Below are 12,411 nucleotides of genomic sequence, written 5' to 3'. Positions count from 1 at the left end.
TAATCTCATGAGTCGTGTGTCATGACGTAACATCGCTATTACGTTTCAAGCTGTCTTTGTTTCAACTTTGTTTCAGCAATTTATTTTTTTTATCATTAGGACTATCACAATTTACAACTACTTTGAGTCACATTATTAGAAGAGTCCTAAACATTGTACTACTCGAACTCCAATATTTCAAAACAGCCCAAAATTGAAAGATTCGACTATATTCTCTCTTTTTATTTCAAAGTCCACTCGATGCTTTAAAATCCCGCTACTCAAACTTCAAAATCTAAATCTTTAGAATAATTAGAGCAATTTCAATGCAACCATAATTGCTTTATTGTTAAAGTGACAATGTCATATCACTTTTTTTTTAATAAAGTAATATTATGAATAATAATTATTATGACAATAGCCACGTAGATCTATTTATGAAGATTAAATTTTTAGTAAATATGTGTAAATAACGTTGGTTATATCATATTTTTACTATTTACGAAATATTTATTGCTATTAACAAAAAAAATTACAAAATGTTAGCTAAAATACAAATGTTTATGTTTTTGTGATTTATATCCCTAAATATTTATTAAATTTAAATAACACAATTCACCCAACTCCCAAAAAAAAAATGTTGAATTCGAGAGTGAGTCATAATTCATCCACTTGCATACTGATGGGACTAGGTCCCATAATTATTATGATGTTTGAGATTTGAGATCCTCCAACAAATACTCTCCTTGCAGATGACGATTTTGCTATACCATTGAAATTCCCATGTTTGAATGCTTGAAGGTTTGAAGTGGATTAGTTGGTGACAAATCTCATAAATATCTGCTCGTTGCGCGTCAATCTAATTTTATAGAATTGGACTTCAGTTTATTATTAATTATTTTTTATAAGGATTATAGAATTGGACTTATATAGGCTTTATTGATGAAAGACAAAAATTTAATTTTTTTTTTTTTTGTTGTCTAAAAGATGTTTCAAGAATTCCCTGAGCTCAATATCAATTTCTAGGCCCGTCATTATTTGCAGCAATATTGCCAAGTTCGCCAAAAGGAAACTAAAATGAAGTAGTTTCTCTCATGATCCTAATAATGCATCGTGACTTCTTGATAAAAACATAAATAATTTTAATATATTAGAAGAAATTCACTTATTCACGAGTTTTAAGAAAGTACACCAAATTAATTAATCATAGTGACAACTGGTTTGTCTACTTAATTTTGCAATAAGATTACGCATGATTACGCATATCTATCTTATATATATATATATTTCTCTCTCTGTCTTTTTTTGTTTGTTTATCTTTTGCTCTATGTATTCTGAGCTGTCATATTCTAATAATCCGTATACCACTGCTCTTATTTTATAGTAATAGATTATTATGATTTGGAGACCACTAAGCTAATATATGGTACCATATTATATCCTAAAAATATGTACACCGCTTAACCTTAACTGAAACTACAGGATTAAGGTTGGCCAAAATCCCTTCTTCAATACCACCGTTCTGATATCGTTAAAAATTTGCTCATGATTTGGAGTTACAAGGCTATATTTCAACTTTGAAAAATGAAGGCAATTTACAAGTTTAAAAAAAAAAAAAAAAAAAAAAAAAAAAAAAAACTAAATGTAACTTACAAGTTTGAAATTGCTATTCTCAGAAAGACAAATTTTTAAAGGCACAAGAACATCCTTAAAAATATAGCACTTGAGTTTAAACTTTGAACTCAAAAGAGTGTCTCTTTGAGTATGAATAAGTAGCACCTTCAGTACTAGAAGTGGCAAACCTAAAAAAAAAAAAAAAAGCTCTCTCCTATGAACAAAAAGCTATAATATACAAAGATACCGAATCCGTGAAACTCAGCGCTAAGTCTTCCGATTTTTATTATCCGGCGGGCGAGGCCCCAGGAGAGTGAGGTCGAGCGAGGCTTTATTGGCCCTCGCAGACTCGACTAAGGCATCGTAAGCCCTCGGGCCGGGCTCGAGCCCTTCCTTGTGGGCCCGCACGTAGATCTCGTAAGCCATCCTCGGCTTCGAGTCCTTAGCCAATGCCTCGACGAGCGTCCCGTAAGTCACCCCGTTCGGCTCGACCCCGTCCTCGCACTCCATCTTCCGAAACCACTCGAACGCGGCCGAGGCGGCCCCGCTTTTCGCGAACCCCGCCACCACGGCGTTCCACGTCACCACCCCGGGCTCGACCCCGCCGCGGGCCATGTCGCGGAGGATCGCGTCCACCAAAACGGGCTTCCCTTGGGCCGCGAAAGCCGAGGCCATGATGGTCGACGCGTACAAGTCCGGTCCTAGCCCCACTTTGACCATGTGCTCGTAGACCGTCCGAGCCTCGTCGTAGAGCTTTCCCTTCTCGAGAGCGCTGAGCAGAGAGGTGTACGAGAGCCGGGTCGGCTTTTGCCCTCGCTCGATCATCCTCTCGAAGATCTCGACGGCCACGGCGGGCTCGGAGGCTTTAGAGCACGCCACGAGGGCCGCGTCCCATTCTCGGCTCCCGGGTTTGAGCCCTTTCTCTTCCATCTTGTTCAGAAGCCGGACCGCCCATTTCCATATCCCTCTCTTCCGGGCCGACCCGAGAAGGACGTTGAAGTGGGCAACGATGATCTCGTCGGACATTTGGTTCGGCTTCGGTCCCTTTTCCAACAAGTCTTCGTAGATTTCGAGCGCGGTCCACCATCTCTTGGCTCGACCCATCACCCACATCGCGTGGTTGCACGCGGAGAGGCTTATCGCGGACCCTCGCTCTCTGATGCGGTCGTAGAGCTCTTTTGCCACGACGGCGTGGTCTTCCTGCGTGCAAGCCCATATTAGCTTCTCGTGTTCGCTACGACCCGGGGGAACCCCCGCGGTGTCCATGGAAGTCAGGAGCTTCAGTACCTTGGTGCTCAAGTTATCCTCGCTCGCGAGCCAGTTTCGCATCGCTTGGTAGCAGATTCGTACGGCGAAACCCTCGAGCTTGGCGAGCTCGGTCTCCAGATCTCGGCGGTCTTCGCTCATCTCTCCGTTTCGGTACTTGTCTCTGACGTCGGCCAAGAATTTTAGGGCTCCGTTCGGGTCTTCCGTTCTCCGGTAAGCCAACATGGCCGTGGAATAGGACGCCGGTGAAGGGACTAGACCCTTTTCCCGTATCTCCCCGAGAACCTCGAGAGCCTCGTCGGACATTCCTCGGCCCAAGAGAATCGCCATCTTCGTGTTGTAAGTCACGATGTTCGGAGCGATCCCGTCTCGGGACATCTCGTCCAAGACTCTCTCCGCGAGCCCGAACTCGCCGGATTGCTTGATCGCTCCCAAGAGACTGTTGTAGATGAACAGGTTCGGGCCGAGGCCGTCTTCTTTCCTTCTCTTGATCCACTCGAAGAGAGCAAAAGCGGGGCCGAGCAACTTTTCTTTTCCCAAACCACGGATCACGGTAGAGTACACTCTGAGAGGCAAATCGCCCTTCCCGCCGAGAATCTCGTCCACTTGGTCGGCGGTCACGGCGTGCCTTAAGCTCGAAGCTAGCTCGCGGACGTTGACCCAACCGTCGTTCTTCCCCGGCCTCTCTTCGAGCTCTTCTTCTTCTTCTCTCTCGGACCCTTCTAGTTGAGCTTCGTTCCCGGTCGCTTGTCTCTCCGAGGCCAAAGCCGTTGAAGCCGATGCGCCGAGAGAGCTTCTCCGATTCCAAAAGTGAGCGACTTTGAGCCTAGAGAACCCGGATGAAAACCCGAATCCAAGATCAAATTTTGCACCACCAACGAGATTTCCGTACCATACAGCTCTTGAATTACTACTGGCAAGCCGTAAGAACATAGAATTTCTACCGTGAAGACAAGAGCTCGTTTCAGAGCCTAATTGGGGTTCAATCCACAAGTCACTCTTTAAAGCTTGCATCTTTACTCTCTCTCTCTCTCTCTCTCTCTCTAGAGAATCTACAACATTAACATATAACAGCTTCTCTGTATTTGATACCTTTTCTCTCCCATGGTAATTGAACACTCGAAGAAACGGAAAAAGAGTGTAACTTTGATCTTATCCGTTAGAATGGAAGAGATTGATTTCGCATACCTGAGCTTGGAAACATTTTGTTCATTGGGGAGTTGGGTTTTGGGTTCCGCTTGGTGGCAGATATGACTTGCGATGCTGTGGATATTTCACAGCCATTCAAAGGAAATTTCGCAACGAGAGGTGTGGGATAAATTCGTGAAAATTAAATTATTGAAAATAGTGGCTCTTATTCTAATGGGCCAACCAGTTAGTTGGCCTGGAGAATTTCTAACAATATCCTATTAGAAGATGGTAATTCCATGAATATACGTTTTCGAATATCCTATAAATATCTCATGTTTTTTTTTATTCCAGATGATTTTTTTTTTCACTATTTATATGAAACTATAAACACCTAATAAAAATTAAAATAAAACTGAAATAAAAAATTTAAATAAAACTATAAGAAATAAAGAAAAACTGTAAAATTAAGATATTTTCATTTCTTTCTAAAAATAAGATAGCTCGTATAATTTCAATATCTTATTTGGATCAAACATTTAAGCCTAAGGTCATGTTCTCACAAAAAAATTACCTACACTACCAATTTTTAATCTCTATATAAACTATTGTCTTTGTTAGAGATTGAACACTTGACCGTGCGACTTACGCAGAGTAGCGTTATCGAGAACATTGATCGAGTATTGTATGAATGAAGATTCACTAGCCAAACAAGTGTTGGCAATCCTAATGAATAACACTTTATACAATACTCTTGCGATAAGAGAGTTAGAGCATATCATCACCAAAGATGCTACGTGTGAGCTTCACGTGCGAAAAATATGAACAGCCCGAAGATAAATTAGACGGAATGATGATTGTTGAAAAATAAAACAATTAAAGAGTTTGATGAAAGATCTAAATAAAAGTGCAGTAATTCATGAAGCAATTATGTAATTTATTCTAAACCAAACACTCGATTTACGTTTAGTCTTATTTTTTTTTTTTAGCGAATTGCTTTCGCTGTAACTCGAACTCATCTCCTATAAATTTATAAACATAAAAATAATTCTCTTCTTCTAATTTTTAACTAATTACATTGAGAATTCAAAAATAAAAATAAAAAATCCCACGGCTAGCCGGTATAAAAAATTGATAGAATAAAAAAAAAATCGGAAGGCTCGAATAGAGCTCGTACCATAGGTGCGTTTCATTAATGACTTTTTTAAAAAACGAGCCTCGAGATACCGGAAAGAGATACCGGAAAGAGAATGTGAGATAATTCAATGAAACATTATAGAACTTGACTATACGTCGGTGGGGGTTTGTAGCTCCATGACACACTGGCAACTGTGGTAACTTCGAGCGATGTTAATTTTCCTCCATCGTTACCAGTTAATCGTGTTGTTCATCTTTATAAGGGTAAACTCAAAGTTTGTAATGGAATCATCACAAAATAGTCAATAAATTGTGTTTGAGGTTCTTTTCTTCTCCTTCGAGTGTGTAACATTAAAAAAAAACTATTCCAATTTTCAATTACAAAGTTCAAACCGTACGGCGTGAGCTAAATTAAGGATTAGAATAGATTCAAAAGCACATAAAGGATGTTCAGAGGATTTGTGTAAAAAGAAAAAAAAAATAATAACCGTTCAGATCGGCGTGCAAATCACGTCCAAGACTCCAAACTTATGTGCATATTTATTCTATGCATGCAATTTTCAAAGCATATATAATTTGAATATGATATATGTATACATCACATGGATCGATAATGTATGTATTAAATAAATAGCGATGCAGGTTTTGATACTGCACGCGTGCCTCACCAGATTTAAGTAACAGAAGAATGGCGTTGATTTTCAGAAACCCAAATGCGATCATTGAAATTTGAAAAAAAATTATTAATTTCTTGAAATCCTAAAAAATGATTCACCAAATTTTATTATTATGTCAAAGATTCATAGCTTATTGACTATATGATGAGTATATTAATATAGATCTACTGCTTACTGTCGCACCAATGAAAAAGATCCAACATAAACATAAAAAATGCATCATTTTCTAAATACTTGGTTACTAGAAAAAATATTTTTTTTTTTTGGATAGATCGATAAGTAGTTTGGAATAGCAGAGTCGACATTCATGTTTAGAGGTCTAATAAACATTATTATAATTCCCCTAGAAAACAATATTAATCCATGTTCAATCTTAAATTTTAATTTTTTGTAATATTGTACTGAATGTTGACTAAATATTCCATTTTTTTTTAAATTTCTACTATACAATACGCCAAATTACTGAAGTTTGGTATTATTAAATTTAAGCTTGTTGAGTTTTAATCTAAATATAACTTTGTAGTATGAAAATTCTGATATTAGTTTGCAATATATGGTCAATGATGGTCCAATATCTCCAATGGTCACAACGGTGATAATTCAAAAGCAAGTTGCTGATTACAATCATCATTAGGTACACAACAATTTCATAGATCATACTTTATACGCAGAGTTTTTTTTCCTATACTATATCTGTAATAGTAATCTGCTAATCCATAACATAGTTAATAAGGAGCAACTTTGCATCCTGGAGCCGCCACGTGGCGCGCCTGGTGGTGACACGTGGCGGTTTTTTTTTTTTTTTTTTTTTCCTTGGCTTTTGGATTTTTTTTTTTTTTCTTTTCGCCCCTTGGCCTTTGGATTTTTTTTTTTTTTTGTCCTTTATTTATTTTATTTTAATTTTTCCAACCCTTGGCTTTTGATTTTTTTTCCTTTTGACACTTATCCTATATATTTTGTATAATTTTTTTTTGTATATTATAATCATAATTACTAATACTATATTATACTATATTAATAACATACATTATGTATATGTTTATATATATATATATATATATATATATTATTTGAAAAACTATGTCGTATTAATATTATACGTAGATTTTATATTAATATACATATAAGAAACTTTTTAAATTGCTATTTCTCTATATCTTTTTTTGGATTTTTTTTTTTTGTCCTTTATTTATTTTATTTTAATTTTTCCGACCCTTGGCTTTTGATTTTTTTTCCCTTTTGACACTTATCCTATATATTTTGTATAATTTTTTTTGTATATTATAATCATAATTACTAATACTATATTATACTATATTAATAACATACATTATGTATATGTTTATATATATATATATATATATATATATATATATATATATTATTTGAAAAACTATGTCGTATTAATATTATACGTAGATTTTATATTAATATACATATAAGAAACTTTTTAAATTGCTATTTCTCTATATCTTTTTTATTTATTTTATCAAAATTTAACTTCACCTGTTATTTAACTAAATTTTTTTTTTCTCATAATACTTTTAAGAAATCTGACAGGTAAAAAAATATGTAGTATTTTGAAAAACTTTGAATCATGAAAGAGTTTTTTTCCCTACCTTTTATTATTTTAAAAAAAAACCATTGACAACGATTTTGCTAAATTTAATTTAATACGATTAAAAATCTTCACCTTATTTTATTTTCCTTATTTTTTTTTCCACATTTTGTTTAAAAACAATCATAATTTTTCTAACTCGCGCAACGCGCGTTGTTAGAACTAGTATAGTCACAAAATTAAGGTAATAATAATGATGGGAAACAGATTTCGAGACAAGAAGCTGGACCATATATATGCAATTATTTAGATATTGACGCATAATATCTGTGGCTATATCTTATAGTTTGAGCAAAGCCAAGTACCAACAAGAAGCAAATCTTGTGGGATATGTGAGAGAATCAATCTTGTGTTTGCATTATTACCCTTTTCTTCTATAATACTTCTGCTTATAGAATTTCAAAAAACATCCTATATGCCTTCACGTGTACTTGAATTATATCTCCGTCGGTCATTATTATTATACTTGATCCACATAGTATTTAAACTCTCGATTAGATATATCTTGATTTTCTTTCTCAAAATATTGTACGATATACATATATTACTTATTTGTTAGTGATGGTTTCTTATGTCACAATAGCCTTTTTTTTCCCTTTCTTTTTTCTGTGAGTTAAGAATTCAGAAAATTTTGCACTACCTAATTTAGACAAATTTTTTAGATTTAGTGTTAAGTATATGTGATATACTTTATTTTTAGGATAGCTTTGTAAATATAGGTGTAAAATTATCCCAAAACCATTTTTTACCCATAATGTTTAGGGCTAACTTAATAAAAGTCTATTTGATGATTCTTCTTAAAAGAGAATAGTCACCGATAGCTAGCTTAACGTAGATGCTTCGATTGCGCAGATGAATCGGGATAGGATTTGGATCCATAACCATTTTTGGTGAGATGTACGTACCCAAATTTGGTGTCCAACATAACATGTAAGCTTTTTTATTGTCGAGTTTTTGGCAATTCGTAGACGGTCCAACAACATCATCATCATAATAGACATTCGAATGTTGCTAGTTGAATTAGACGATGATCCTTGCTATTTTACTCTCCGCAACGGGAAAAAATCAGTCCACACACTCGTTCGCGAGGCTTTTAATTTTCAATCGGCCGTTTGTTGGTCTTATGAATGTCCCTCTTGTAAATGTTGTTGATTTTGTAGTTTATCAGTAATTAATGGAATGACAATTTGTATATAAAAAATCCAATTTTTTATATTATTAATATTTAATTACCAACGTACGTAGTTTATTTTTAATTAACCAATGTTAATTAAAATATACTATATGCATGCGAAATAAGCTTCACTTGTTGAGAACTTCACAATTCTATTTATTAAAAATAGTAGTTAAAATAAGGGTCCCTGAAAATGAGTTACATTTTTTATTTCTATAGATTTAGTGAATAGAAAAATAAGATTTTTATTTAGTTTAAGAAAAATGAAGGACATTAACTCAAGTATCTATTGATAATTGATCAGCGCTTATATCCAAAATTCTACTCAATATTATCATTGAAATAACTTGAAATATATTTGGAGACGAGTTTTTAAAATGAACTTGGTATTTTACCATAAATATAAAATACGCGCGTCCCAATTACTTTGAGATTTTATTTATTTTACTGGTCAATAAAAAATAAGAATCAATAATTTATATCATCACAGGTAAAAAAAATAACCTGCCAATATAATTGCAATTCATTGATTGGAAAAAACAAAACAAATAAAAGAAAGAAAAAAAAAGCTGCATGTTATTGCAGTACATTATTAAGTATCCCTCTATTTATGAATCATGATATTTCTCTCACACACACACACACACACACACATATATACACACACACATTCATATATGTGATTTGGAAAGCACGCAAAGAGACATATATTATGTGAATTATTAGAAGCAGTGGTGTTTGGCCCATACTAGGATTGCATATCAAAGCATATGCGATATGCGGCGACAAAATAATTAAATGGTTCATAGCCATGCATTTCCAACATTTTTGTCCACCCACACACGCTCATGTTGGCTCAGCTCAACACTTCATTCATATATATATATATATATATATATACATTATTGCTTTTTTTTCTTTCTAACTCAGGCCCATGGAATATATGTAGAGACGTTACAATAATACAACAAATAATTCTTTCATGTGTATATATGTTCATGTATTTATCACAAAATATGATCTCTTCATGTATACACAATTTTATTAAGTACCTTGTATTTGCCATCTGAAAAATTATGGCACACGTTATTGAGTTTTTGTATTGCTGATTTCTAAAAATATTGAATTCGTATTTGATTAAAATATATAAACATATATATACACAAGAACACATATACACATATTTTATTATGGTTTTTTTTCATTTTTTTTTTGTAATATATATATATATATATATATATATATATATATATATACATGTGGGGGTGTCATTTTTGTTGCTAATTTTCAACTACAATTATTACACTTTTTCTTGCAGGTGCTTAAAAGAAGCCTATTTCATGAAATATCACTATCTTAGTTTATAACTTATACAAAGTAGATAGGGGACGAGAAAAGAAACATGAAAAGATAAATGTAATGCACATGCATAACCAAATGTGTCACTGCATCCAAAATAAGTAACATGTAAATATAAGCATTAAAGGCTTAAATTTAAGATAGATATCATAAATAGGTGATGATTGAATGAATCTTGTATACATCTTATCCCTTAATTTCCGAAGTAACTAAAGTATTTTTACAAGTAAAGCTAGTGAATATAACTATTACATTAAAACACCGAACCAATCGACATATACATTGAGAACGAGCTTAGAAAATTGGTATTATTATTTTAAACTCTATTGCACATGGTTTGATACCATAGATCATTAGCCAACCACCTATATATTATATTCCATTGCAAAAGTAAACCGAAAAAAGATAAACATGAATTATTATGTAAACCTTCCCAACTAATAGAACAAAAACCGTATCAAAATCACAAAATTCTACAAGATAGGACAAAATAGTGAACATTTGAGTGAGTATTAAATATGAGGGAATATTAATTTAGTTTGTAGTTATGTTTGGTTCATTACAAATATTCCACGGAAAATTTGAGATCTAATATCACTCTTTGTTCCTACAATAATTATACATTATGTAGACCCTTATGATTGTGGCAATCAAATTAGGTGTAGAGCAACTAACTTAACTAATACTTTAAATCAACCCGACTTTTCTTCTATCATACATTCAAACAAAAACTTGAGGTACATTACAATCATATTAATATTAGGTAATTTACGAAAGGTTAATACATTACTTTAGATGAGACGCTTTACAAAAATTGACAATTTACCAAATATATGCTATTTAATTGCCTGAACTGAAACAACCCGGGAAAGAAAAAGTATTTGTTGAAAGAAGTCGAAGAAAGTTGAAAACTTTATTTCATAAATGCCCTATTATTGTAAATTGACACATTATCATAGGTTCCGTTAACATAACATTTTAAGGGTATTTTGACTCAATATTAAAATAATTTTATAATTAATATAAAATTCAGGCGACAATCAAATTTCGAATTAATTTCTCACGTAATTTTATAATAATATGATATGCCAAAATTCGTCAACCAACAACATTGTGCATATAATATTAAACATGTTAAAAATATATAAGGAAGGAAGATAGTATATTTAAGGATTAATTACAAGAATACCCCTTCAACTAATGGCCGATTAACAAATCACCCCCTTTGTAACAAACGAACGTTGTATATGAAACCCTCAATTTTTTTGTCCGTTGCTACTTTTGTCTAAAAAGCTTGGTTAAATTTGAATTTGGAGTCACGTTTGGTCAGTGAGGATAGAATTGTATTTACACCCAATTGTCTTATTTTATTTTTTTATAAATATAATTTATTTAATATTAAATAGAACCAAAAATAGAAATACTTAAACTCAGAATTTCTAATGATAAACGAAATCAAAATCGCGAAAACTAGGGTTGGACACAATGGTGAAATCTGATTGGAATCCCTCACGCAGATCAAATCAATCCATCCCGGGGTTTCGAACGAATCTCCGACGAAGAAAAAGAAGAAAGTCAAGTCTCCAAATACGAAGAAAGGAATCCAAGGTGCAAACTCGAAGAATGAGTCTAAGTTCGAACAAAGCTCTTCGACTATAGTGATTCCAGACCATGGTGAGGAATCTTTATTGATACAAGTTTTCAAGCGTTAGTGTCAATAGGGACCACGAAGCTTTGTTTATAGTGAATTCGATGCTTTGAAGCTTTTAATACCAAAGAGTAGCGACCACGTTGTCTGTTTGTAGTTGGTTTGAAGTTTTGAAGCTTTTAATACGAAAGTATAGGGACTACCGTTGTCGATGTCTGGTTTTGTGTTTGATTCATTTTAACTGTATTGTGGTTGGATGTACTTAGCTGTGCATTTAATATCGTTCCTATTTTTTTTTTTTCAGGTAATGGGTCTGGTTGATTCACATTCAAGATTCACCATGGAGGTAAATTGGAAATGGTTAATGAACGTTTGTTGTATGTGTAGAGTAAAATCGACTATGTAGACAATATGGACATTGATAAGCTGCCGCTACTTGAGAGTAAAATCCGTGTTGAGGGGGTTACTCGTTAATCAGCCATTAATTGTGGGGGTGGTAGTGTAATTAACTTATATTTAGTGTAAATAAATATATTAGAGCTTGGCACGGTAATCAAGCAAGCGTGTCCAATCCCATGTGCCTAAGCTCCCATAAAATCAGCATTTGAGACTATTTCATACCACGTGTCATAATTGTACTGGCCATTCTCTATAGTCAGTCTTACTTTTTCGCTACATATCCCGGGCGGCTTTGAATTTTAAAGTCTCGCCATTCCGCTTATTCATATTTTTATTTGTTTAATTAATTAATTATTAGTCTAATATGTTTGGCCTTTTGGTTTGCATGGTCTCCAACTATTATATAAACCAT

General features: G+C 33.8%; 1 protein-coding gene across 1 annotated transcript; it reads right to left on the bottom strand.

Annotated features, from left to right (window-relative positions):
• Positions 1-1,621: 1,621 nt before the first annotated feature.
• On the bottom strand, positions 1,622-4,163 carry LOC149406258 (protein LOW PHOTOSYNTHETIC EFFICIENCY 1, chloroplastic-like). Its single transcript, XM_089623215.1, has one exon. The coding sequence runs from the start codon at positions 3,871-3,873 to the stop codon at positions 1,861-1,863; it is 2,013 nt and encodes a 670-aa protein (XP_089479341.1). The 5' UTR covers positions 3,874-4,163; the 3' UTR covers positions 1,622-1,860.
• Positions 4,164-12,411: the final 8,248 nt, after the last annotated feature.

The sequence above is a fragment of the Urtica dioica genome, chromosome 1 (genome assembly GCF_054948205.1).
Source record: "Urtica dioica subsp. dioica isolate 48M chromosome 1, U.dioica_male_clone48M_v1_H2, whole genome shotgun sequence".
Lineage (NCBI taxonomy): Eukaryota > Viridiplantae > Streptophyta > Magnoliopsida > Rosales > Urticaceae > Urtica > Urtica dioica.
The sequence above is the reverse complement of the archived record's forward strand: the minus strand, read 5'-3'. Positions and strand labels throughout refer to the sequence as shown.

Coding starts and splice junctions, on each gene's coding strand:
- LOC149406258 (XM_089623215.1), bottom strand. CDS start 3,873: ATGCAAGCTTTAAAGAGTGACTTGTGGATTGAACCCCAATTAGGCTCT.